Source organism: Xiphophorus hellerii, chromosome 12, assembly GCF_003331165.1.
Source record: "Xiphophorus hellerii strain 12219 chromosome 12, Xiphophorus_hellerii-4.1, whole genome shotgun sequence".
In the NCBI taxonomy this organism is placed as follows: domain Eukaryota; kingdom Metazoa; phylum Chordata; class Actinopteri; order Cyprinodontiformes; family Poeciliidae; genus Xiphophorus; species Xiphophorus hellerii.
This window is the reverse complement of record NC_045683.1, coordinates 648675-672471: the sequence shown is the minus strand read 5'-3', so window position 1 is coordinate 672471 and position 23797 is coordinate 648675. Positions and strand designations below refer to the sequence as shown.

At 48.0% G+C, this 23797-nt stretch overlaps 2 protein-coding genes across 2 annotated transcripts; one reads left to right on the top strand and one right to left on the bottom strand.

The window, feature by feature from the left end:
* Positions 1-57: 57 nt before the first annotated feature.
* slc18a1 (solute carrier family 18 member A1) lies at positions 58-22208 on the top strand. The gene is made up of 17 exons (XM_032579519.1): positions 58-200; positions 10917-11015; positions 11799-12037; positions 17469-17593; positions 17863-17921; positions 17997-18080; positions 18292-18384; positions 18506-18595; positions 18671-18714; positions 18851-18911; positions 20350-20445; positions 20527-20605; positions 20926-20977; positions 21109-21172; positions 21263-21382; positions 21461-21594; positions 21887-22208. The coding sequence occupies exons 2-17, from the start codon at positions 10919-10921 to the stop codon at positions 22004-22006; spliced, it is 1557 nt and encodes a 518-aa protein (XP_032435410.1). The 5' UTR covers positions 58-200; positions 10917-10918; the 3' UTR covers positions 22007-22208.
* On the bottom strand, positions 1453-4242 carry LOC116730367 (dickkopf-related protein 1). Its single transcript, XM_032579531.1, has 3 exons — positions 3798-4242; positions 1900-2008; positions 1453-1827 (listed from the first exon to the last, which is right to left on the bottom strand). The coding sequence occupies exons 1-3, from the start codon at positions 3918-3920 to the stop codon at positions 1520-1522; spliced, it is 540 nt and encodes a 179-aa protein (XP_032435422.1). The 5' UTR covers positions 3921-4242; the 3' UTR covers positions 1453-1519.
* Positions 22209-23797: the final 1589 nt, after the last annotated feature.

Here is a 23797-nt window from a genome sequence, read left to right as displayed (position 1 = left end):
TAGGTGTTGCTGCGCTAAGCTAGCTCCGTCCAGCCGGAACAGTAATTTTATTGTAACTTCCAGTTTGAACCTGAGAGCCTTGAAATGGAAAGAAATGCAAGAATGAGAGGATGAAGAGGACAAACTGAGGAAGAGGAGGGATGAAGAAGCTGGCTGGAAATGCTAACGGGACGGCTAGCTGCTAAGAGGAGCGGTTTAAGGTAAACATCCGGGTTAAAACACTAAACACTGACTGGAAGGGTGAAACTTATTCAGTCTCTAATTTTACGTTAAATTCTATTTGTCATTATTTTGTAAAAACCAAAAATAATTTTTCACTTTGACATAAATTTTTTTTTTAAATCTAAAATTTTTGCTCCTGATTCATGAAAACGAGTAAAACATGGCAGAGGTTGAATACTTTCTACAGCCACCGAGTTTAATCATTAGGTCAAAGTTCAAATGGATCCAGAAATATTTGATCAAATCAGAATCTGGTTCTGAGATCAAAACGACCTTTAATTATTTACTGTTATGGAAAAATGAAGTTTATATTCAGCTCTCAAATTTTACTGATGAGTTTCTGACAGGACCAGGAGTTCAAAGGTCAGCGGCAGTTACTCCGCTCCTCCACCAGGGGGCAGCACTTACATGTTTATCAGAGAAAAAGTCAGATATTCAGATTTATAACAAATTAACTTTTATTGAGATTTAATCAGAAAAATATCAACAGGACGATGCGAGTCATTTCTATATTTACAGGTGACCTTTGACCTCTGAATGACAGGAAAGTATCTCTGGTACCACCAGAACCTCGATTCGTTCATCTGAAACCGGGATGAACGTTCTCACAGTTTATTTGACCTTTGACCCCCAGCTGAGTTCTGGTCGGTGGTTTTAGAACCGTTTCCTCCACAGTTTCAGCCTGGACCCGAAGTTCTGGTTCCGGTTTCCTTTCTGGGTCCGACCGGCAGATTCACAGGTCAACAAAACCAGAACTGGGACGATGTTGGAGCGAAGCGGTTCTGCTGAACAGAACAGAACAGAACCGCTGTGTTTAATCTGGATCAGAACATCTTAACTTTATGCTAACTGGAAACAGAAGGCCAGTCCCATCTAGAACCAAAAGGTTCTGGTTCAGCTCGACCCAAACAGAAGAATCTGGATTTTTAAGTAACTCACAGATTCTGAATCTTGGGTGGTTCTGGTTCTGATAGGAAGAAAAGATCTGGTTGATTTAAACACTGACAGGTTTTCAGTTTGGACCAGACAGCGGGTTGCCATGTTGGACCAGGCTGCCTGGAGCGGGTTGCCATATTGGACCAGATAGCCTGCAGCAGGTTGCCATGTTGAGTCTGGGAGATGAACCGGATCAGGTGTTTGGGTCCACTCTGAGTTCTGATCCAGTTTTTGAGCCGCTCACATGAACGTTTATTGGGTTTTCCCTAAAGGGGAGAAGAAGAACGTGTCCATAAGGTTGAATGGAGGGCCCGGTCACAGTCCCCAGGCCAGTTTGGACCCCATCCCCGGCTCAGTTCCTTCAGCAGCTTCGCTCCGCCGTCCTCTTCTTCTTCCGGCCGGAGTGTCTGGTCTTCCTCTGGGCCGGTCCAGACCGGACCATGCAGACTCCCTGCCGCTTGCTGCTGGCCTGATCTGCGCCGCCTGCCGCGGCGCACGCCAGCCCGGCGGCGCAGTTGCAGCGGCCCAGGTTACGGTGGCGCTTGGTGGCGCCCCACAGCTGGCAGGCCTCGCCCTCCAGCGGGATCTTCTGGCACCGCTTCCAGGTCAGGTACCGGACGCAGCAGAGGCCGGCGGCGCAGTCCCCGGATCGGACGCAGCTCGATATCTCTGGAGTTAAAACATGGTAGGTGTTAGAGCGGAGCCACAGGGCATGCTGGGAGTCGGAATCCAGCCACTCACCTTTGGTTCTGTTGAAGCTGTCTGTGATTCTGTCTTTGACTTGGTGTCGGTCCAGCTGTCGGTCGGTGTTGGAGTGTCTCCTCTGAGCTCTGTTACTGCAGCCTCCCCTCTGGAGAACAGAAGCGCATCGTCAGCATATCGACTGATGACGGAAACATACGGCTTCTGCTCGCTCAGGTCACTGATTAACAGTCCGCTTTGAATTTAAATCAACCGATTAGCTGCTAAAAATAAGTAAACTCTTTTTTATCTGGACAGAAAATCTGTTAACATGAGAAAAAGTAGCATCTACTAAGCTAAGCTAGGCTAAAATGAGCTAATAGAAGCAAAAATAATATGAGCTAACCTAAATTAAGATAAAAAATGTGCTAAACTAGAATGGCAGTGGGGGAAAGTAAAGCTAAACAGACCAAAAATAAATAAAGATCTATAATGCAAAGGTAGGATAAACACTGGGCTAACTGGGCTAATTACAGGTAGCTAACTGAAACAACAGAATTTAGCTAATCTTGGAAAAATAGGTAAGATTATGTTAACCAATTTAAAAAATCAAAGTTAGAAAAACTAAGATATTCTAAATACAGACAAATAAATCAAGTCATGAAGAGCAAACAGGCTAAACTGAGCTAACTAGGCTAACCTAAAGCATGTTAACTAGAAAAGGTAAACTAGGAACACAATTCAAACTTAAATAAACTAAGCTTAGCTTAGCAAAGCAGCGTTGCTAACTAATTAAACTAAACAAAGCTAGACAATGTGAAGTACGAAACACTGAGCTAACAAGCTAAGTTAAATGAGGCTCAGTTAGGAAAAGGAAAAAAACTGAAAGTAGATGAAGCTAAGATATATTCAGCTAAGCTAACCTGAGCTGAGACATGCTAAGTTAGGAAAGCTAAACAGAAACCCCAAACAAAAGCTGGCTTGAATAAAGTAATTAGGTTAAAATGAGTTTTTAATGTTTTTGGGTCGTTGGTTGGAAATAAGAGCTTTAAAAATAAACATTTAAAATGACGTCTAATGTTGTTGGAGCTAAAATCTCCTGACTCTGAATCTGTTTCATCTGTGGGATTTTCTCCAGGTCACAACTGTTCAAAGTGGATTCGATTAAACCTAAATTAAAATAAATCAAATAAATTAGGACAAAACTACAACTTTTAAATTAAAATCTACTTACAAAGATGCTGAATGCGACACACAGTGATCATCTTTTCCAAGCGTTCTGCTTTCCTTTGGTTGCCATAGTAACTGGAAACACATCCTCATTGACTTATACTCTAAATTTCACCTTGGTTCTTCAGATCTGCTTTTAATTTCTGTATTTGATTGATTTTGATTTTAAACGTTTGGACACTCCTGCTCTAATGAGCCTTAATGACTAAACCTTCAGTCTAAAACTGGATCTTTGATCCTGAATCAAACAGAAACTGGTTCATCCTTTGAGTTTAGCAGCTTTTCATGCCTGAATCTATGAAAACACAAGATAAAAGCTGGATGAATCTCTCAGGGTTTTCCTTAAATTAATTGATTTCTCTCTGTTTTATTTGCATCTTGAGAACATTTGATCCGAATCATTTTAAAATGTCTCAACGCCGAATCTTACAACAGGAAGAAACGAGTCTGGACTGCAGAACCACAAGAGAAAAAGAACGTTACTGTTGTTTGTTTGCAGATGTATTTTATCTGAGATTCTCAGCGTCATTAGATGAATTTTTAATAATTTTTTACCTCGAATGATAAAAAACAGGAATGAGGAGTCAGAGAACATTAAGATAAACTGACAGCAGATTATTGGGCAGCTAGCGTTAGCAGAAACTCCTCAGTTTGATTCAAAGGAGCGGAGAGGAAGAGGAGAGGAAGAGGAGAGGAAGAGTCTCCAGAGTGTGAAACTTTAGCCTCACCGGCTGCTCGGCGTTCTGCAGCGCCGCCTCTTTGGACGACCGGATGGTGTTGGAGTCCAGCGCCAAACCACAGACCAGCGAAGCACACAGGAAGCTGCGATAGATCCACATCCTGCGATCCATCAATCCACCCTTCCTCTGAAAACACTCCTCTTCCTAAGGATCTTCTCCTCTTCCTTTCTCCCAGCCAGCCAGGTGAGTGCTGCGCTGCCTTCAGGAGCCGTGGGGTTTTATAGCGCCGTGCTGCCTCTGATCCGTCTCCGCTGAGCCTGCAGAGCCTCAGAAGTCTGGCGTGGCGTTTGAAGCTCGACCGCATCAGTCGGCGGGACAGCGCCGCCTTCGTTTCCTTCCTGGAAGGCCTCAGGTGAGGCGGCCGTTTGAAACCCTACACCACAGAGACCGCAGAGAGATTAAAACACACCTGGGGAGCCGGGCAGGTAGTGCTGCTGCGTTTGAAGGCGTGTGTGGTTTTCCCTTCATGTGGTCCTGAGGTCACCATGGCGACTCATCAGGCTGGAGCTGCGGCGCTCCGGTGGCGGATGTGCGGCTGTTTGCGGGCGATTAAAGCTGAGTTAACCGATGATGAAAACAGATTTAAACCTCAGGAGCTCTTCTAACGGAGTGAGGAAGTTTGTTTCTGTCAGCAGAGAAGAAGAAGAAAGGAGCGGAGCTTAGATGGGATTACAGGAAGCTGCTTTAATCTCCAGATTAGACACAAACTGATTTAAATTAACTCAAAAAACTGGAAAACGTTTCATGAAAGAACAGGATCAGAGAGAAAATCTGACATCCATCCGTCCGTCTGGACTCAGAGATGAAAGAATGAAACCAAGGCTCTACTTCTCCCAACCTCCTTTGACCTTTGACCTGATGAAAGCCTGAAGTAATGTTAGCTTGTGAGCTAATCTTGTTAAAACAACAACATTGTAACACTGACACACACACACACACACACACCCATTTATCATTTACTGAACCTTACTGCAAGCCATCTCCTGCAGTGTGATGGCTGACCATATTTTAGCATCCAGGCGTTTCATTTTCCAGGCTTTGATTCCTGCAGCAGCGTCTTCACAGGTCTGACTGACAAACCAATGGTCCAGAGCGCTGCTGCTGGAGTTCTGACCAGAACCAGGACAATAGAGCCCATCAACCCAGTTCTCCAGTCCCTCCACTGGCTCCCTGTAGCTCAGAGAATAGACTTTTCACAGATTACAATCCATCCTCCCCCCCAGTGGGTGAAATTGATGCTGACTTTCAAAATGGACTCAATAACTTCTTTGGGAGGTTCGAGGCACTGAACAGTACTCCGGCAAAGAAAACTGTTCCCCACCAGGAAGAGGAGGCACTCTGCCTGGACACAGCCGATGTGTTGAAGACTCTGAAAAGAGTCAACCCACGGAAGGCCCCAGGCCCCGACAACATACCTGGGCGGGTGTTCAGGGAATGCGCAGGTCAGCTGGCTGGTGTCCTAACAGACATTTTTAACACCTCACTGGACCAAGCCACAGTGCCAGCCTGTCTCAAAACTGCCTCCATCATTCCGGTGCCAAAGAAACCTCAAGTCACCTCTTTCAACGATTACCGGCCTGTGGCACTGACTCCCATCATGATGAAGTGCTTTGAAAGGCTGGTAAAAGAACACATCGTCTCCAGACTCCCCTCCACATTCGACCCGTTCCAGTTTGCCTACCGCCGAAACCGCTCCACTGAGGACGCCATCTCCTCCGCCCTACACCTGAGCCCGGCTCACCTGGAGGAGAAGAACACTCATGTGCGGATGTTGTTCCTGGACTTCAGCTCAGCATTCAACACAATCATCCCACAGCATCTGGCAGGAAAACTGGAACACCTGGGCTTCAGCACCTCCCTGCGCAACTGGCTGCTAGACTTCCTCACCGACAGACCTCAGTCAGTCTGGATCGGACAACACACCTCCGATGTCATCACCCTCAGCACAGGCTCCCCTCAGGGCTGCGTCCTGAGCCCTCTGCTGTTCACTCTGATGACACACGACTGCGTCCCCAGGTTCGCCACCAACCACATCGTGAAGTTCGCGGACGACACAACGGTGGTGGGCCTCATCAGAGACGACAACGACCTGGACTACAGAGAGGAGGTGGAGCAGCTGGTGGACTGGTGCAGAGAAAACAGCCTGATCCTGAACGTTGACAAGACGAAGGAGATGATCGTGGACTTCAGGAAGAACCGGCCCAGCCACGCTCCACTGCTCATCAACAGCTTGGCTGTGGAGGTGGTCAGCAGCACCAAATTCTTGGGGGTGCACATCACAAACGACCTCACCTGGACTGGGAACACCACGTCTCTGGCTAAGAGGGCACAGAAACGCTTGTATTTCCTGCGGAGGATGAGAAGAGCACACCTGCCCCCGCCCATCCTCAAGACGTTCTACAGAAGCACCATAGAGAGCATTCTGACCAGCTGCCTCTCTGTGTGGTGTGGAGGCTGCAGCGCCTCCGACTGGAAGAACGTGAGGAGAGTGGTGCGGACAGCAGAGAGGATCATCGGGGCCCCCCTTCCCTCCATTCAGGACATTTCATCCCAGCGCTGCGTGTCCCGAGGCCGAAACATCGTCAGTGACCCCTCACACCCCCACCATGGACTGTTCTCCCTGCTGCCCTCTGGAAAGAGGTTCTGCAGCATCCGGTGCAGGTCCACCAGGTTCTGAAACAGCTTTTTCCCACTTGCCATCAGACTGCTGAACTCTTAACTGGACTGCACTTAAAATCTGGTCTCCACTTTATATCTTGAACATGTACAGAGCTAAATAACTTCTATTTTACTGTCAGTCCTGCACTTTATATTTTATATTCATATTTATATTCATATTTTATACTGTATTTTATTTTATTCTGGAGTAACCTCACAACATTGGAACCTCAAAACATTGTCCTGAGCCGTATGCAACGAAATTTCATTCTGTATACACCCTGTGCATGTAAAATGACAATAAAGTCAGTCTAAGTCTAAGTCTCTTTAAAATACTGTTGTTAGTTTATAAATCACTGAACGGCTTAGCACCACAATACATTAAAGATCTGCTGCTGTTGTATCAACCTTCCAGACCTCTCAGGTTCTGGTTCTGGTTCTGCTCTGCATCCCCAGAACCAGAACCAAACGAGGAGAAGCAGCTTTCAGCATCTATGCACCACAAATTTGGAACAAACTTCCAGAAAACTGTAAAACAGCTGAAACACTGACTTCTTTTAAATCTGGACTAAAAACCCACCTGTTTAGAATTGTATTTGAAATGCAATCAATTACAAATTTATTGATGGAACTTAATGTGATGTTTTATTGTTGATTCTGTGTTGCATGACTTTGTGTTTTTGTGTTTTTATTATGTAAAGCTCTTTGAAATGCCTTGTTGCTGAAATGTGCTATGCAAATAAAATTTGATTGATGATTGATTGATTACATTTTGTATATTTAGTTAATTTCATTAAACAAATGAAACTCGCAAATTGTCAATATTTAGCCTTCACTATTTATAAATATCTCTGAAAAATCTCTACAATAACTTATTAAAACAGTGATTGATGTTGATGCTCTTATTTTGAAATTTAATTAACAGATGTTAATTTTGTCAAATCAAACATAGTCACCGAGAAACGTCTATGACAGGTCGGGAACGTATGGCTTATGGCGTATGGCGAGCCAGGTGTGGCTCTTTTGATGATTGCATCTGGTTCACAGATAAAACATAAAATATTTAATTTGGATGGATTAAAACTTGGATTTGGATTTTCCACCGCTCATGTCCTGTTCAGGGTTGCTATTGGCTGCAGGAGCAGTCCATTATTTTAATTGGATGATAATAGCCTACGTTGGCTGTTGCTGGGTAAACAGGTAAATGCCCCCTTTTGAATCATTCTGCTCGGGCATTAGCTCAAAGCTAACCCTTCGACGAAGAAGATGGCGAAAAGAAAAAAAAGACGAGGAGTATCGTACATTTCAGGACGAATGGACCGAAGAATTTGCCTTTGTGGAGAGAGCAGGTTCTGCGATGTGTCTAATTTGCAATGACAAAATTGCGTCGATGAAACGGTCGAATGTAAAGCGGCACTTTGACACATGCCATGCTACCTTTGCGTCAAAATACCCGGCGGGAGACAGCAGAAAGAAAGCCTGCCAAGAGCTACTGAGCAACGTGCAAGCTAGCCAGCAGCAACTCCGCGTATGGACCCGACAAGGCGACTATAATTCCAGCTAGCTTTGCTGGATCCTTAGCAATAGTGAGGAACGGAAAACCATTCACAGATGGCGAGTATGCTAAAACGTTCATGCTTCATGTAGCCAATGAACTTTTTGATGATCTTCCGAACAAAGACAAGATAATCAAACGGATAAAAGACATGCCTCTGTCGGCAAGAACTGTTCATGATCGCACCATCATGATGGCAAACCAAGTGGAGGAAGTGCAGGTTCATCTGCTGTGATCAATAGATCAATAGATCACAGCAGATGAAGAACTTCAGCCGGTCCTCTTCTGGTGTGGTCATTATCACCAGTGCAGAACAGCTTCTCTGTCAGGCTAACATAGCTGGAGGCTCCTCACTGCCCTGCTGTCTGGTTGCTGGGGCCCCGGTGGCCCCCCTGAGGGCCCCCGGTGCTCTGGGGCCTCCTGACATTATCTCTAGCCCTGCACTGCTGACCTAAACTGAGCTGCTGCCAGAAGGTTGAGCGGTGGTGGACGATTTGGAAACTGATCAGTGCTGACGTTAAAACAGAGATATACTCGCCATCTAAATCGCATCTGACCTTTAACCTTCTGCTGCATCTGTTTCATCTCTGCTTGTATGTGGATCGTGTGCCAACATGACATACATGAAGCGTGTCCTGCTGCCGTGTAAGCAGAGCGGCAGCGTGTTGAGAAGGGAGCCGGAGATAAGATCTGAAGCCCTCAGGTTGTTCCAGGACTTCAATAAGAGAGGAGCAGACGTTCGCAATTACGAGCACACACACACACACACCCCGTCGCTCTCTCTTACACAGATACACGCACACACACACACCCCGTCGCTCTCTCTTACACAGATACACACCCCGTCGCTCTCTCTTACACAGATACACACACACACACACACACACACACACACACGTCAGCCAGCCTCCTCTCTGTGGCTCTGAGCCAAACATGGTTCTGATCTGAACCTGAAATGGACTCAGATGTGTTAAACCTCCTGAATGTCCCCATAATTCACAGAATCCTCACAACGGCTGAAAAAGTCCCCATAAATCATGAAAACAAGAATGTGGAGAGTCCAGATTTTGAGACTGTCTTCATGATGGCTGAGATTATCCCGATTAGAATGAAAAAGAGGAAACATCCACCTCATCTCCTCCTCCCCCACCCCCACTCCCAGCCCCTCCTTTCTGGGGGGTTTATAGCTGGACGTTCGTCTGCTGGATGGAGAATAAAAGAGCATCTCAGCTTCAGGTAGGACCACCTGTTTGCTTCTGACTCACGGTTTTTACCTTAAATCTGATCTGTAAATGAAGCGTTAACAGACTGCGGAACATGTTTGCATTATGGTAATGAATAGGATTTTATTCTGATCTTTCTTTTTAAAAATCATCAAATTTTAAGGTTTCATTTTGGCAATTTTTTTATATTTAGTGGATTTTAATTTTTTCTTGGTTATTTTATTTCAGGCTTTTTAACAATTTTTACTTTAAATTTTAATGTTTATTAAAATAAATTGATTTAAAAATGCTTTCTTTTCCATTTTAAGTTTATTAGTTTACTTTTTATTTTATTTGGATTTTCTACTTTAGTTCCATTTTTCTAATTTATTTTTTATTTTAAAATCGTCTGCTGGTGTTAATTCTGAATCAATCATTTGTCTGTTTAAAGAAAAGGTTTCTGTGAAGTTTAATTTCTGGAAAATCATTAATTTCCTAAAACTCTGGCAATCTGCTGTGTCCTTTCCTCTTGTATCCAACAAAATCCTGAAAAGAAAAATGAAATTTTAGATAAATTTTATTGTGGAAACAGGAGAGCAGAGGTAGAGATGGGAAATGAGATGGAGGACGATAAGAGGAGAAGGCGACATGTGGATGTGGGATAATTACGTTACGGAGGCAGGAAACAGCATCTGAAACAATCAGCAGACCCAAAACTTAACGAACCTGCTGCTGACGTTATGAGAGTTCATTTCTGGGAATAAATTCATAATGTTAGAATTTAGTTTTACCCTCACTGTTTTACAACCAAAGACATTTAATTACTGCTTTTATCAGCTTTTAAATAGTTTCTTCATCCGTCTCGTTATGATCCAGAGGAGTTTAGCCAGAAACCTGGTTGAGTTAAATTCACTTTAACTACGATAGAAACTACCAAACACTGACGGATGTGCAGGAATAACGGGGCGTACATGATTTAAAGCTGGTTTTATTCTTTTTCTTTGAAATCAGATTAATGTTTTAATGTTTTCTCTGAACATTTTTAGCCTGATGGTGAGTTGAAATCTGTAAATATCCAGTCTGATCCTGGAACATTGTCACTGAAAAAAACTTTAGCTTTAGAGAGAATTCAAACCTGACAATCAAACACGGAGGGAGAGCAGGAGGAGAGGAGGGTGATCACAGGACATCAGAGGCATTGAGTGAGAAATTATCACTAAAGACCAAAGCTGCTGACCGTCCAGAGTGTCAGGTCAGACACCAGGCGGAGCAGTTGCAGACGGCGGGATCAGACTAATACCTGGATCCTGCATGATAACAGCCTGGCTTGGAGTTTATTAAAGATCAGATGTGATATGCAGGAGCAGTACAAACGATATGAAGGGAGAATGAATGGAAATAAAACAGAAATTAACTTTCATCAAATTATAATCTGACAGAAAAACTGGTGAAAAACAGGAAACGCTTCAAATTACACTGAAAAAACACAAACAATGTGTTATTATTATTGTCATTTTAATCATTGCTATCCTCTGCAGTGACAGTTTTTGACGTTTCTGTGTTGGTTCTGGTGTGTGTCCGTGTGTGCATGCGTGTCTGTGTGTGTGTGTGTGTGTGTGTCTGTGTCTGTGTGTGTCCGTGTGTGCATGCTGGTGTGTGTGGGTGTGTGTGTGTGTGTGTGTGTGTGTGCAGGCATGGCGTGGCTGCTCCAGAGTCGTGGCTCTCCCAGGTTGGTGCTGGTGGTGGTCTGCGTTGCTCTGCTGCTCGACAACATGCTGCTCACCGTCGTCGGTGAGGGAACGACGACACACTCTAAACTTTGACTAGGACCGGATCGACGGGCTCTGAAATCTGCTTTTCTATTCAACCCTGTGAGTCAGAACTATAGGTCCAGTCAGGATGGATGGAGAACATCTAATTTAAAGTCAGATTCAGGTCCAGACTTTGACTAAGCCGTTTTAACCGCTGATCTAAACCATCCCAGGCTGGTTCTCCTGCTGAACTTTGACCCCAGTCTCAGGGATGAACTTAAATCTTTTACAAAGTATTCACCTTTAAATCCCTTTTCCCAGATGAGATAAATTCTGCTTTTATTGCTCCAAACTGACAGCATGTACCTGTTTTCTAAAAATCACCTGACAAATATTTCTCATAACAAATCTGATATAAACTTCTTGAGTTTTGGATACAAACAGTTCACAGTTTTCTCTTTTCTGACAACTTCATTAAACCGTTGAATCATCAATCGATCGAAAACACAGTGAGTTTTTACCTAATGTTACCGTTTTGGCTAAATGGACCAAAAAGTTTGGACCGCCTGTTGTAGAACCGGCCTGCCCCAGGGGAACCGACCCGGCTGGACTCCTGCAGAACTGCGCTCTGACCTGGCGGGTCTACACTGTCTCCCTCTGTTAGCCTCAGCGGCGCTCAGATTCTGCGGGGTCAGAGGTCACGCACTCACATGTTTCCCCTCCTGAGCCTGAACTTTAGATCAGACTGTTTCGGCTCAGACCCGTCTCTCTCTCTGTTGGTTCTGGTGCCTCTGACATCGTCAGAACCGCTTTCCTCTTTCAGTTCCCATCATCCCAACCTTCCTGTACGCCATGGAGCATCCGGAACCACAGACCGTCCCGGACGCCGCGCCCTCCCGGACCTCCAGCAGCAGAACCGCCACCCCGGGTCCAGAGGCGCAGCAGAACCCCCGGCCACCCCCGATGGTGTCTTTATTTAACAATGTGACCTTTGACCTGCAGGAGAGCCGAGCTGAGGCTGCTGCAGAGCTGCTGCTGGCCAACCAGACCTCCAACATGTCGGTAGGTTCATCTTCATCATCTTCATCACACGGCGTTCAGCCGGGTCAGCTCCGAGTCCAACATGGTTTGTTGGAGCCTATTAAGAATTGGATTAATTTATTTTTGCTAATGTATTAATGTAACAGATCTAAGATTGTGTGAATGATATATCTATTGTAACTTGTTTATTTATTTGTTTTGCTTAGACCCTCCTTCTGGTCACTCAGCCTCCTGCTGTAAATAACAAGCAGAAGCAGCTGCTGTTCTGGATCTGATTGTTTGGTTAAGGAGTGAGAAGTGAAATAGTTTTTCTACCACCAAATAAAGTTTATTTTTTACATTTTTTGAAAGTCAACTCAGAGAGTGTTTCGTAAAGAAAGCTCACGTTTTGCAACCAGAAAACTCTTCTCCAGTGCTTTTTGTTTTGGATGAGTCGAAAACCTCCTCCTAGAAACTACTCTGGCACCTTTTGATTTTTGGAAACTTGTTATCATACCAGAGTAGCCGTAACACGGTTTCAGTTCGCCTCCTGATGACCTTTGACCTAACTGAAAACTGAAGTTTTTTTGGTTTTTTTTACCCCTCCAGGGGGTCTTTTTGTGGGCTCTAGTGTCCCTTATATGATAGTGGGCTGACAGGAAACGGGGAAGGAGAGGGGGGAAGACATGCGGCAAATGTCGTCGGGTCCGGGAGTCGAACCCGCGACGGCCGCGTCGAGGACTCAAGGCCTCCAAATACGGGTCGCGCTAACCGCTACGCCACCACGGCACGCCTAGAACTGAAGTTTTAATAATTTGTCTCTGAGAATCTTACAGTAAAAATCAGGAATTCAAATTCTCCACTTTTCCCACTTTATAACGGTCATTTTATTTATTTATTATTTAGACAGTTGGTATTTATTGATGGAGCCCGGCCGGGCTCAGCCCGAAGAGGAAACATGGGTCCCCCCTCCCATGGGCCCACCACCCGTGAGAGGGGCCAAAGGGGTCGGGTGCATTGTGTGATGGGTGGCGGCCCAGGGAGGGAACCCTGGCGATCCGATCCTCGGTTGCAGAAGCTCTTGGGACGTGGAATGTCACCTCTCTGGTGGGGAAGGAGCCGGAGCTAGTGTGTGAGGTTGAGAGGTTTTGGCTAGAAATAGTCGGTCTCACCTCGACGCATGGCTCTGGTTCTGGAACCAGCCTCCTTGAGAGGGGCTGGACATACTTCCACTCTGGAGCTGCCCACGGTGAGAGGCATCGGGCAGGAGTGGGCATACTTGTTGCTCCCATCTCGGCGCCTGTACGTTGGGGTTTACTCCGGTGAATGAGAGGGTAGCCTCCCTCCACCTACGGGTGGGGGGCCGGGTCCTGACTGTTGTTTGTGCTTACGGGCCGAAGGACAGTTCAGATTACCCACCCTTCTTGGAGTCCTTAGAGGGGGTACTGGAGAGTGCCTCTCCTGGGGACTCCCTTGTTGAGGAGCAGATTGTGGTCCAGGGAGAACAATCTGCTCCTCAACAACTCAAAGACAAAAGAACTCATAATAGATTACAGGAGGAATAAAACGGACATTACACCACTAACCATTGGGGGAAAATGTGTGGAGAGGGTAGCTGATTTCCGTTTCCTGGGGGTCCACATTGAGCAGGGCCTCACATGGAACATGAACACCTTGGAGCTGATAAAAAAGGCCCAGCAAAGACTGAACTTCCTGAGGGTTCTCAGGAGGAACAGCATCAAGGAGAAGCTGCTGGTGTCCTTCTACAAGTGCTCCATAGAGAGCATACTGACCTACTGTATCTGCGTCTGGTATAACAGCAGCACTGCGGCTCAAAGGAAAGCTCTCCAAAGGGTTGTGAATACAGCCCAAAAAATCATTGGCTGCCCTCTCCCCTCACTGGAGGACCTGCACAGCGACCGCTGTCTAAGAAAAGCACAACACATCACAAAGGACACTTCTTTTTTTTTTTTTTTTTTTATAAGCCCTCCAGGGGGTCTTTTTGTGGGCTCTAGTGTCCCTTTTCATGAAGTAGGCTGACAGGAAAGGGGGAGGGAGAGGGGGGAAGACATGCGGTAAATGTCGCCGGGTCCGGGAGTCGAACCCGCGACAGCCGCGTCGAGGACTTGAGGCCTCCAAATGTGGGTCGCGCTAACCCCTACGCCACCACGGCACGCCCCACAAAGGACACTTCTCACCCCGGACCTTCTCTGTTCACACTGCTGCCTTCAGGCAGAAGATACAGAGCAACCAGAACCAGAACCAACCGTCTCAGAGACAGTTTCTACCCGACAGCAATAACAAAACTAGATGCAATCAAAAACAACCATTAATCATCATAAATGATGTATGTGAGAATGTGGCTGTTCTTATTTATTAGGTTTTTTTTTTTTTTTACCAGTTATTTGTTAATTCTTACATTGTGTGTGAATTGTGAGACAGTTATTTTTTGTTTTTAAGCATATTCACTGACTGATGGCGCCTTTTAAATTTCGTTGTCCTTGTGACAATGACAATAAAGATCTATCTATCTATCTATCTATCTATCTATCTATCTATCTATCTATCTATCTATCTATCTATCTATCTATCTATCTATCTTGTTCTGCTGGGGGAGTTCAATGCTCACGTGGGCAATGACAGTGAGACCTGGAGGGGCGTGGTTGGGAGGAACGGCCCCCCCGATCTGAACTCAAGCGGTGTTCTGTTGTTGGACTTCTGTGCTCGTCATGGATTGTCCATAACGAACACCATGTTCAGGCATAAGGGTGTCCATATGCGCACTTGGCACCAGGACACCCTAGGCCGCAGTTCGATGATCGACTTTGTCATTGTTTCATCGAATCTGCGGCCGTATGTCTTGGACACTCGGGTGAAGAGAGGTGCGGAGCTGTCCACTGACCACTACCTGGTGGTGAGTTGGCTCTGGTGGTGGGGGAGGAAGCCGGTCAGACCTGGCAGCCCAAACGTGCTGTGAGGGTCTGCTGGGAACGTCTGGCGGAATCCCCTGTGAGACGGAGCTTTAACTCCCATCTCTGGCAAAACTTCGAAGACGTTCTGGGGGAGGTGGGGGACATGGAGTCTGAGTGGACCATGTTCCGTGCCTCCATTGTCGAGGCGGCCGATCGGAGCTGTGGCTGCAAGGTTGTCGGTGCCTGTCGCGGCGGCAACCCTCGAACCCGTTGGTGGACACCTTTGGTGAGGGATGCTGCCAGGCTGAAGAAGGAGTCCTATCGGGCCTTTTTGGCCTGTGGGACCCCGGAAGCAGCTGATGGGTACCGGCGGGCGAAGCGGCATGGGGCTCGGGTGGTTGCTGAGGCAAAAACTCGGGCGTGGGAGGAGTTTGGAGAGGCCATGGAGAAAGACTTCCGCACGACTTCAAGGCGATTCTGGTCCACCATCCGGCGTCTCAGGGGGGGGAAGCAGTGCGGCACCAACACTGTTTATAGTGGGGATGGTGTGCTGCTGACCTCTACTCGGGACATTGTGGGCCGGTGGGCAGAGTACTTCGAAGACCTCCTCAATCCCACCAACATGCCTTCCATTGAAGAAGCTGAGCCTAGGGACTCTGGGTTGGGCTCTCCAATCTCTGGGGACGAGGTCGCCGAGGTGGTTGAGAAGCTCCTCGGTGGCAAGGCCCCGGGGGTGGATGAGATCCGCCCGGAGTTCCTTAAGGCTCTGGATGTTGTAGGGTTGTGTTGGCTGATGAGACTCTGCAATATTGCATGGACATCGGGGGCAGTTCCCCTGGATTGGCAGACTGGGGTGGTGGTCCCCCTGTTCAAAAAGGGGGACCGGAGGGTGTGCTCTAATTATAGAGGGGGTCACACTCTTAAGCCTCCCTGGCAAGGTCTATTCAGGGGTCCTGGAGAGGAGGGTCCGTCGGATAGTCAAACCTTGGATTCAGGAAGAGCAGGGTGGTTCTGGTTCTGGTCGTGGAACACTGGACCAGCTCTACACCCTCAGCAGGGTCCTGGAGGGTGCATGGGAGTCCGCCCAACCAGTCTACATGTGTTTTGTGGACTTTTAGAAGGCGTTCGACCGTGTCCCTCGGGGAGCCCTGTGGGGGGTTCTCCGGGAGTATGGGGTACCGGGCCCTTTGATACGGGCTGTCAGGTCCCTGTATGACCGGTGTCAGAGTCTGGTCCGCATTGCCGGCAGTAAGTCGGGTTCGTTTCCGGTGAGAGTTGGACTCCGCCAGGGCTGCCCTTTGTCACCGATTCTGTTCATCACTTTCATGGACAGAATCTCTAGACCAGCCAAGGTGTTGAGGGGATCCGATTTGGTGACCTTAGGATCTCATCCCTGCTTTTTGCAGATGATGTGGTCCTGTTGGCTTCATGAGGTCATGATCTGCAGCTCTCGCTGGAGCGGTTCGCAGCCGAGTGTGAAGCGGCCGGGATGGGGATCAGTGCCTCCAAATCCGAGGCCATGGTCTTGAGCCGGAAAAGGGTAGAGTGCTTTCTCTGGGTCAGGGGGGGTGTCCTGCCCCAAGTGGAGGAGTTCAAGTATCTCGGGATCTTGTTCACGAATGGGGGAAGAAGGGAGCGGGAGGTCGACAGGCGGATTGGCGCAGCGTCTGCTGTCAAGTGGGCGCTGTACCGGTCCGTTGTGGTGAAGAGAGAGCTGAGCCAAAAAGCGAAGCTCTCTATTTACCGGTCGATCTACGTTTCCACCCTCATCTATGGTCATGAGCTTTGGGTCATGACCGAAAGAACGAGATCGCGGATACAAGCGGCCGAAATGGGTTTTCTCCGTAGGGTGTCTGGGCTCTCCCTTAGAGAGAGGATGAGAAGCTCAGTCATCTGGGAGGGACTCAGAGTAGAGCCGCTGCTCCTTCACATCGAGAGGAGCCAGTTGAGGTGGCTCGGGCATCTGGTCAGGATGCTTCCTGGACGCCTCCCTGGTGAGGTGTTCCGGGCACGTCCCACCGGGAGGAGGCCCCGGGGAAGACCCAGGACACGCTGGAGGGACTATGTCTCTCGGCTGGCCTGGGAACGCCTCGGGATTCCCCCGGAAGAGCTGGAAGAAGTGGCCGGGGAGAGGGAAGTCTGGGCCTCCCTTCAGAAGCTGCTACCCCCGCGACCCGATCTCGGATAAGCGGAAGAAGATGGATGGATGGATGGATGATATTTATTGAGGGTTTTATCTTTCATTTTTATTTTAGCTCATTTATTTATTTGTTTTATTTTATTTTTAGTTATTTATTATTTATGATTCAGGTTATTCCTCTCATGTCACATCAACATAATAAATCTTTTGGTTTAGTGGTGAAGAACTTGAGCTCCTTTGGTCATTTTGTGGGTTTTTTTGCTTTCATCACTTCCTGTTTTGATCTTCTGTAAAACATTTTGTGTTGTCCTTGTTTGTATGAAAAGTGATCTACAAATAAAGATTTGTTGATTGATTGGTGTTCATCTGATCATCTATAGCCTTTCTTTCTTTCTCTCTCTCTCTCTCGCCCTCCCTCCAGGACTCCTCTTGTCTTCAGGACAGTGTTTTCCTGGAGAAGGAAAATGTCCGGGTTGGTTTGTTGTTTGCCTCTAAAGCTTTGGTCCAGCTGCTGGTCAACCCGTTTGTTGGTCCGCTCACCAACAGGTATTATTATCACATTAATAAACCCTTTATAAATTGTGGAAACATTTTAACTTGTTATTAAGTTGTTTTAGCAGTTTATTGGCTTTTTATCTGTTGTTTATTAATTGTCTATTAGCAGTTTATTGATTGTCTATTAACTGTTTATTAGTTGTCTGTTAGCTGGTTATTAGCCGTTTATAATTATGAAAAAACTTCCAGTATTGGCTCTGAATTTTTGTTTAGATTGAATCAAACTGGGTCAGTGTTCCCTAATGATGTCCTGTCTGCAGGATCGGTTACCACATCCCGATGTTCGCAGGATTCATCATCATGTTTGTTTCCACCATCAGTGAGTTTTTCCTCTCAGACTAAGACCAGCCTCCTGCCGAGTGTTTCCGGGTGTCTGACTCCAAGTTCTTGTCAGTGTTTGCTTTCTCAGGGACGTACGTGCTGCTGTTCTTCGCCCGCTCGCTGCAGGGAATCGGCTCGTCCTTCTCGTCTGTTGCGGGTCAGAACCAACAAACACGGACAGAATGTAATCAGTTGTCACGCAGCGATTAGCCGTCTGTTTAGTTAAACTATAAAACATTTGGGATCAGATGAAATCACAGGTCAGAGGTCACAGAACAAAACGTTAGAGATGGCTGCAGTTCCCACCCTGAACACTAGATGTCAGCATTGGTTTCACAAACTTCTCACTGCTCTGGTTTCACCTTCAGGTCTGGGGATGTTGGCCAGCGTCTACACCGACGATGACGAGCGAGGCGTGGCGATGGGCGTCGCCCTGGGAGGGCTCGCCATGGGAGTCCTGAGTGCGACACACACACACACACACACACACACACACACACACACACACACACCCCACACACACACACACACACTGCGACCAGGTGTATGTTCCACTGTGTCATGTCCGCCTCTGTGTTTCAGTCGGAGCGCCGTTTGGCAGCGTGATGTATGACTTTGTGGGGAAGAGCGCCCCCTTCCTGATCCTGGCCTTCCTGGCTATGTTTGACGGAGGTAATTAGTGGCAGAAGGAAGTGGAGCCCCCTGCTGGTGGGAGAGGTGATGATCAGGTGTTTCTGTGTGTTGCAGCGTTGCAGCTGTGCATCCTGCAGCCCTCTAAGATCTGCCCTGGGGTGAGTCCAGCACTGATCCACCTGCCCCGGTCCACCTGCCTGCCCTGTTCTACGCCTCTCCTTCTGTTAGCTTCTGGGCTTTTCAGTTCTGTTCTGGTTCTGTTGGTTCTGACCCGGTTGGGTTTGTGTGTTTCAGAGCGTGGAGGGAACGCCGCTACTGACCCTGCTGAAAGACCCGTACATCCTGATCAGCGCAGGTACAGACGCTCTGGTCCTTCAAATGTCTCTAAGCAGGACTCTGTCCAACTGTCCGTCTAACTGTCCTTCCATCCCTCCATCCCTCCATCCCTTCATCCTTCCATCCCTCCATCTCTCCATCCCTCCATCCTTCCATCCCTCCATCTCTCCATCTCTCCATCCTTCCATCCCTCCATCCCTCCATCTCTCCATCCCTCCATCCTTCCATCCTTCCATCCCTCCATCTCTCCATCCCTTCATCCTTCCATCCCTCCATCCCTCCATCCCTTCATCCTTCCATCCCTTCATCGCTCCACCCCTCCATCCTTCCATCCTTCCGTCCCTCCATCCCCCCGCCCCTCCATCCTTCCATCCCTCCATCTCTCCATCCCTTCATCCTTCCATCCCTCCATCCCCCCGCCCCTCCATCCTTCCATCCCTCCATCTCTCCATCCCTTCATCCTTCCATCCCTCCATCTCTCCATCCCTTCATCCTTCCATCCTTCCATCTCTCCATCCCTTCATCCTTCCATCCCTCCATCCTTCCATCCTTCCATCCCTCCATCTCTCCATCCCTTCATCCTTCCATCCTTCCATCTCTCCATCCCTTCATCCTTCCATCCCTCCATCCCTCCATCCCTTCATCCTTCCATCCCTTCATCGCTCCACCCCTCCATCCTTCCATCTCTCCATCCCTTCATCCTTCCATCCCTCCATCCCTCCATCCCTTCATCCTTCCATCCCTCATCCTCCACCCCTCCATCCTTCCATCCTTCCATCCCTCCATCCCCCCGCCCCTCCCCATCCTTCCATCCCTCCATCTCTCCATCCCTTCATCCTCCATCCCTCATTCCCCCCCCTCCATCCTTCCATCCCTCCATCTCTCCATCCCTTCATCCTTCCATCTCTCCATCCCTTCATCCTTCCATCCCTCCATCCTTCCATCCTTCCATCCCTCCATCTCTCCATCCCTTCATCCTTCCATCCTTCCATCTCTCCATCCCTTCATCCTTCCATCCCTTCATCGCTCCACCCCTCCATCCTTCCATCCTTCCATCCCTCCATCCCCCCGCCCCTCCATCCTTCCATCCCTCCATCTCTCCATCCCTTCATCCTTCCATCCCTCCATCTCTCCATCCCTTCATCCTTCCATCCCTCCATCCCTTCATCCTTCCATCCCTCCACCCCTCCATCCCTTCATCCTTCCATCCCTTCATCCTTCCACCCCTCCATCCCTCCACCCCTCCATCCCTCCATCTCCATCCCTCCACCCCTCCATCCCTTCATCCTTCCATCCCTCCACCCCTCCATCCCTTCATCCTTCCATCCCTCCACCCCTCCATCCCTTCCATCCCTCCACCCCTCCATCTCTCCATCCCTCCACCCCTCCATCCCTTCATCCTTCCACCCCTCCATCTCTCCACCCCCCCACCCCTCCATCCCTCCATCCCTCTGCAGGGTCTCTGTGCTTCGCCAACATGGGCGTGGCCATCCTGGAGCCCACGCTGCCCATCTGGATGATGCAGACCATGTGTTCCCCCAAGTGGCAGCTCGGTACGACCTTCTGGCCAATCAGCGCTCAGCTTGCGCCCGGAGAGCTCTGATTGGCCGTCGGCCGTCCTCCGTGTGTTGCAGGAATGGCCTTCCTCCCGGCCAGCGTCTCCTACCTGATTGGAACCAACCTGTTCGGACTTCTGGCCAACAAGATGGGACGGTCAGTACCAGAACTCCTGGTTCTGGTCCAGAACCTGAGCTGCTGGTTCTGATGGTCAGAGTAGAAGAATTTCCTGAAACTGGATCTCTGGAAGCCCAAACAATGAAAGAGTTCTGGTCCGGTTCTTACTCAGCCTTACCCAGTTCTGAGACGGTTCTGGCCCTGTTCGGACCCTTTTCTGGCTCAGTTCTGGTCCAATACTGGACCAGTTTTGACCCGGTTCTGGTCCAGTTGTGAGCTGGTTCTGGTCCGGTTCTGACTCGGTTTTGACCCGGTTCTGACCCGACCCGTCTGGCTTCAGGTTCTGTGTGTGTCTGCAGGTGGCTCTGCTCCATGGTGGGAATGTTTGTCGTCGGAGTCAGCCTGCTGTGTGTGAGTCCGAGCCCCGCCCATCGGTTACCATGGCAACGGCCACTTTCATCAACACAAACACAGATTAACCGTCTCCTCCGTCTTGTCTCCCCCGCCCCCTCATGGCGGTTCTGATGCGCCCTGTCTCCCAGGTTCCCTTCGCCACCAGTATCTACGGTCTGATTGGTCCAAACGGCGGCCTGGGCTTCGCTATCGGTGACCTTGACCTCCTGACCTCCTGACCTCCTGTCCTCATGCAACCTGTCTTGGTGTGGCGCTGTGATGACGTGTGTTTTGCTCCTCCAGGGATGGTGGACTCCTCCATGATGGCCATCATGGCGTACCTGGTGGACATCCGCCACGCCTCGGTTTACGGCAGCGTGTACGCCATCGCCGACGTGGCGCTCTGCATGGGCTTCGCCATCGGTAACGGCACCAGGAGGACAACATGGTGGAGCGACAGACTTTCTGCAGAACTCAACGTCATTCCCTCTGCTGTTCCAGGCCCGTCCACCGGGGGCGCTCTGGTCCAGGCGGTGGGCTTCCCCTGTCTCATGGTGTTCATCGGGGTGATCAACATCCTGTACGCACCGCTCTGCTTCCTGCTGAGAAACCCGGCTGTTCGGGAGGAGAAGATGGTAACTATGGCAACCTGAGATGGAGGTCTGTGATTGGTCCAATGGGTCTGGCTGTATCTGACTGATTCGCTGTAATCCTTCTGGTTCTGGTTCTGATTCTGGAGGCGTTCCTCAAGGATGACCCCTGAGCCTCTCCTTGTTCCCTAGTTTACTGATGACCAAACATCAGACCGTCCAATCAGCAGTCAGCCTGGTTTTGGACCGTTCAATCAGCAGTCAGCCTGGTTTTGGACCGTTCAATCAGCAGTCAGCCTGTTCTCTGTCGCTGCAGCTGAGCGTTGTTGTGTTTCAGGCGATCATCGACCAGGAGTGTGTGATGCACAGGAAAAGCTACAACACGACCAGAGACAGCCGCGAGTTTCCTCTCAGCGACTGGAGTGAAGAAGAAGATGAAGAGGAAACGGAGGAGTGAGGCGCTCGCGTCCCGCCGTGGCGTCTCCCAAAGACACGTCTTCCCACTTCCTGTCCAGAGACAGGCCGGCTCGGTTCCAGCTGGAGGACAACCTGCAGGGTGTGAATACTTTAAAGACGCCTCAGCGGCTTCAGCTGCAGTCGCTGCTGGTTCCTCATGTTGTTCTGTGTTTGTGCAAAAATAACAGGACGCTTCAACAGGCCTCGTGTCTCCTGTCGTCTCTGAGATGAACGCGTCTCGCCGGGGTTCAGTCTTCACCACAGAAATGTCCTCTCTGTCCAGCAGAGGGACATCAGGCACAGCAGCAGGGTGAAGCTAGAGGAGCAGATCACAGATTCACAGAGAAGTAAAAATTTAAAAACAAAATTAGAGATGAAGAGTTTCATTTATACTAGAAATAGTAAAAACAGGAAAGGACCGATTCACGACAGAGCTGCAATCAGGCTGCAATCTGCTGCAGCTGTACCGGTTCGGTCCGGTCCGGTTCAGTCCGGTCCGGTTTGTCTAAAAGCACTCACCGAACTCGGGGTGACCTGATGAACATTATGACATACAGAATCCAGTTTCAGGAACCACAAAACGTTTCTACTGAGGACAAAAATTATTTAGATTTTGGTTTTTAAAACCAAAATATATATATTTTTTAATGATAAAAACATTTTAGTGATGCTTTCATTCAGGTTGAAAGGTCGGCATGTGATTGGACAGGTCAACTGTCCCTTCAGGACACCTGTGTGTGTGTGTGTGTGGGGGGGGTGTCAGCAGCTTCAGAGGCTTCCTGCTCCCAGCCGTCAGCGGCTCCATCAAGGCGGCGGCTGCTTTGGTGCGGCTCGGTCTCAGGAACCGCTGCAGGCTGCAGATCTGATGCTGATTCATCATTAATCAGAGGATCCAGATCATTTAATCTGGTGCTACTGCACACACACACACACACACACCCCCACACACACACACACACACACCCACACACACACACACACACACACAGGTTCCTGCAAAACTCGCCGCCTCAGAGCCGTTAAAAGAAATTAAATGAAGAGATACTTTATTGATTCCAAAGGAAATGAAATGTTGCTGTAACTCATATTGTTTATTGCAGATGGTGAAGGTCCGATTTGCTGCAGAACCAAGTTTATGCTGATAAAAACCAGAAAATAATAAAACTTTGACCTCACTCTGAAGGAAGCGGCTCTGGATTTCCCTGGTTTCTTTTTAATATAAATAATATTTAGGTTTATATATTTCTACTTTAAGGGCGGCTGATTTTATTTTCAAGTCAACATTAATCAGATTTACTAAACACAAATATTCAAATCATTTCATTAAGCATAAAGTTGGTTCTGACAGGATCCGGCGGTCAGCAGCAAGAAAAACTTTTAAAGATCTGCTGTAAAAATGTTGCTTAGTTTCCATTTTTAATGAATCAACAGGAAATAAACGTGATTTCACTCAGCTACACTGTTCCTGGTGGAAGGAGCGCCACCTGCTGGCCAAGCATAAGAACTGACCCCAGATGGCAGCAAGTCCAGAATAACACGGGAAATATTGATTTCTATGTTTTTAAAATTTATTTTAGGTTTATTTGAGGACAATTTTTAAAAAAATCAACTTTTTACTAACAATCCACATTTTCTGGTAACCTGAGCTGCATTTATTCAGCAAAGACAAAATGGTTTAAAAATACAAAACAAATAAAATATTTACAGAATTTCCTCATGGAAATTTTAATACCTTACAATTTTAATTTTTCTGTTTGTTTATTTTCTTTATTTTATTTTTTCATAATAAAAC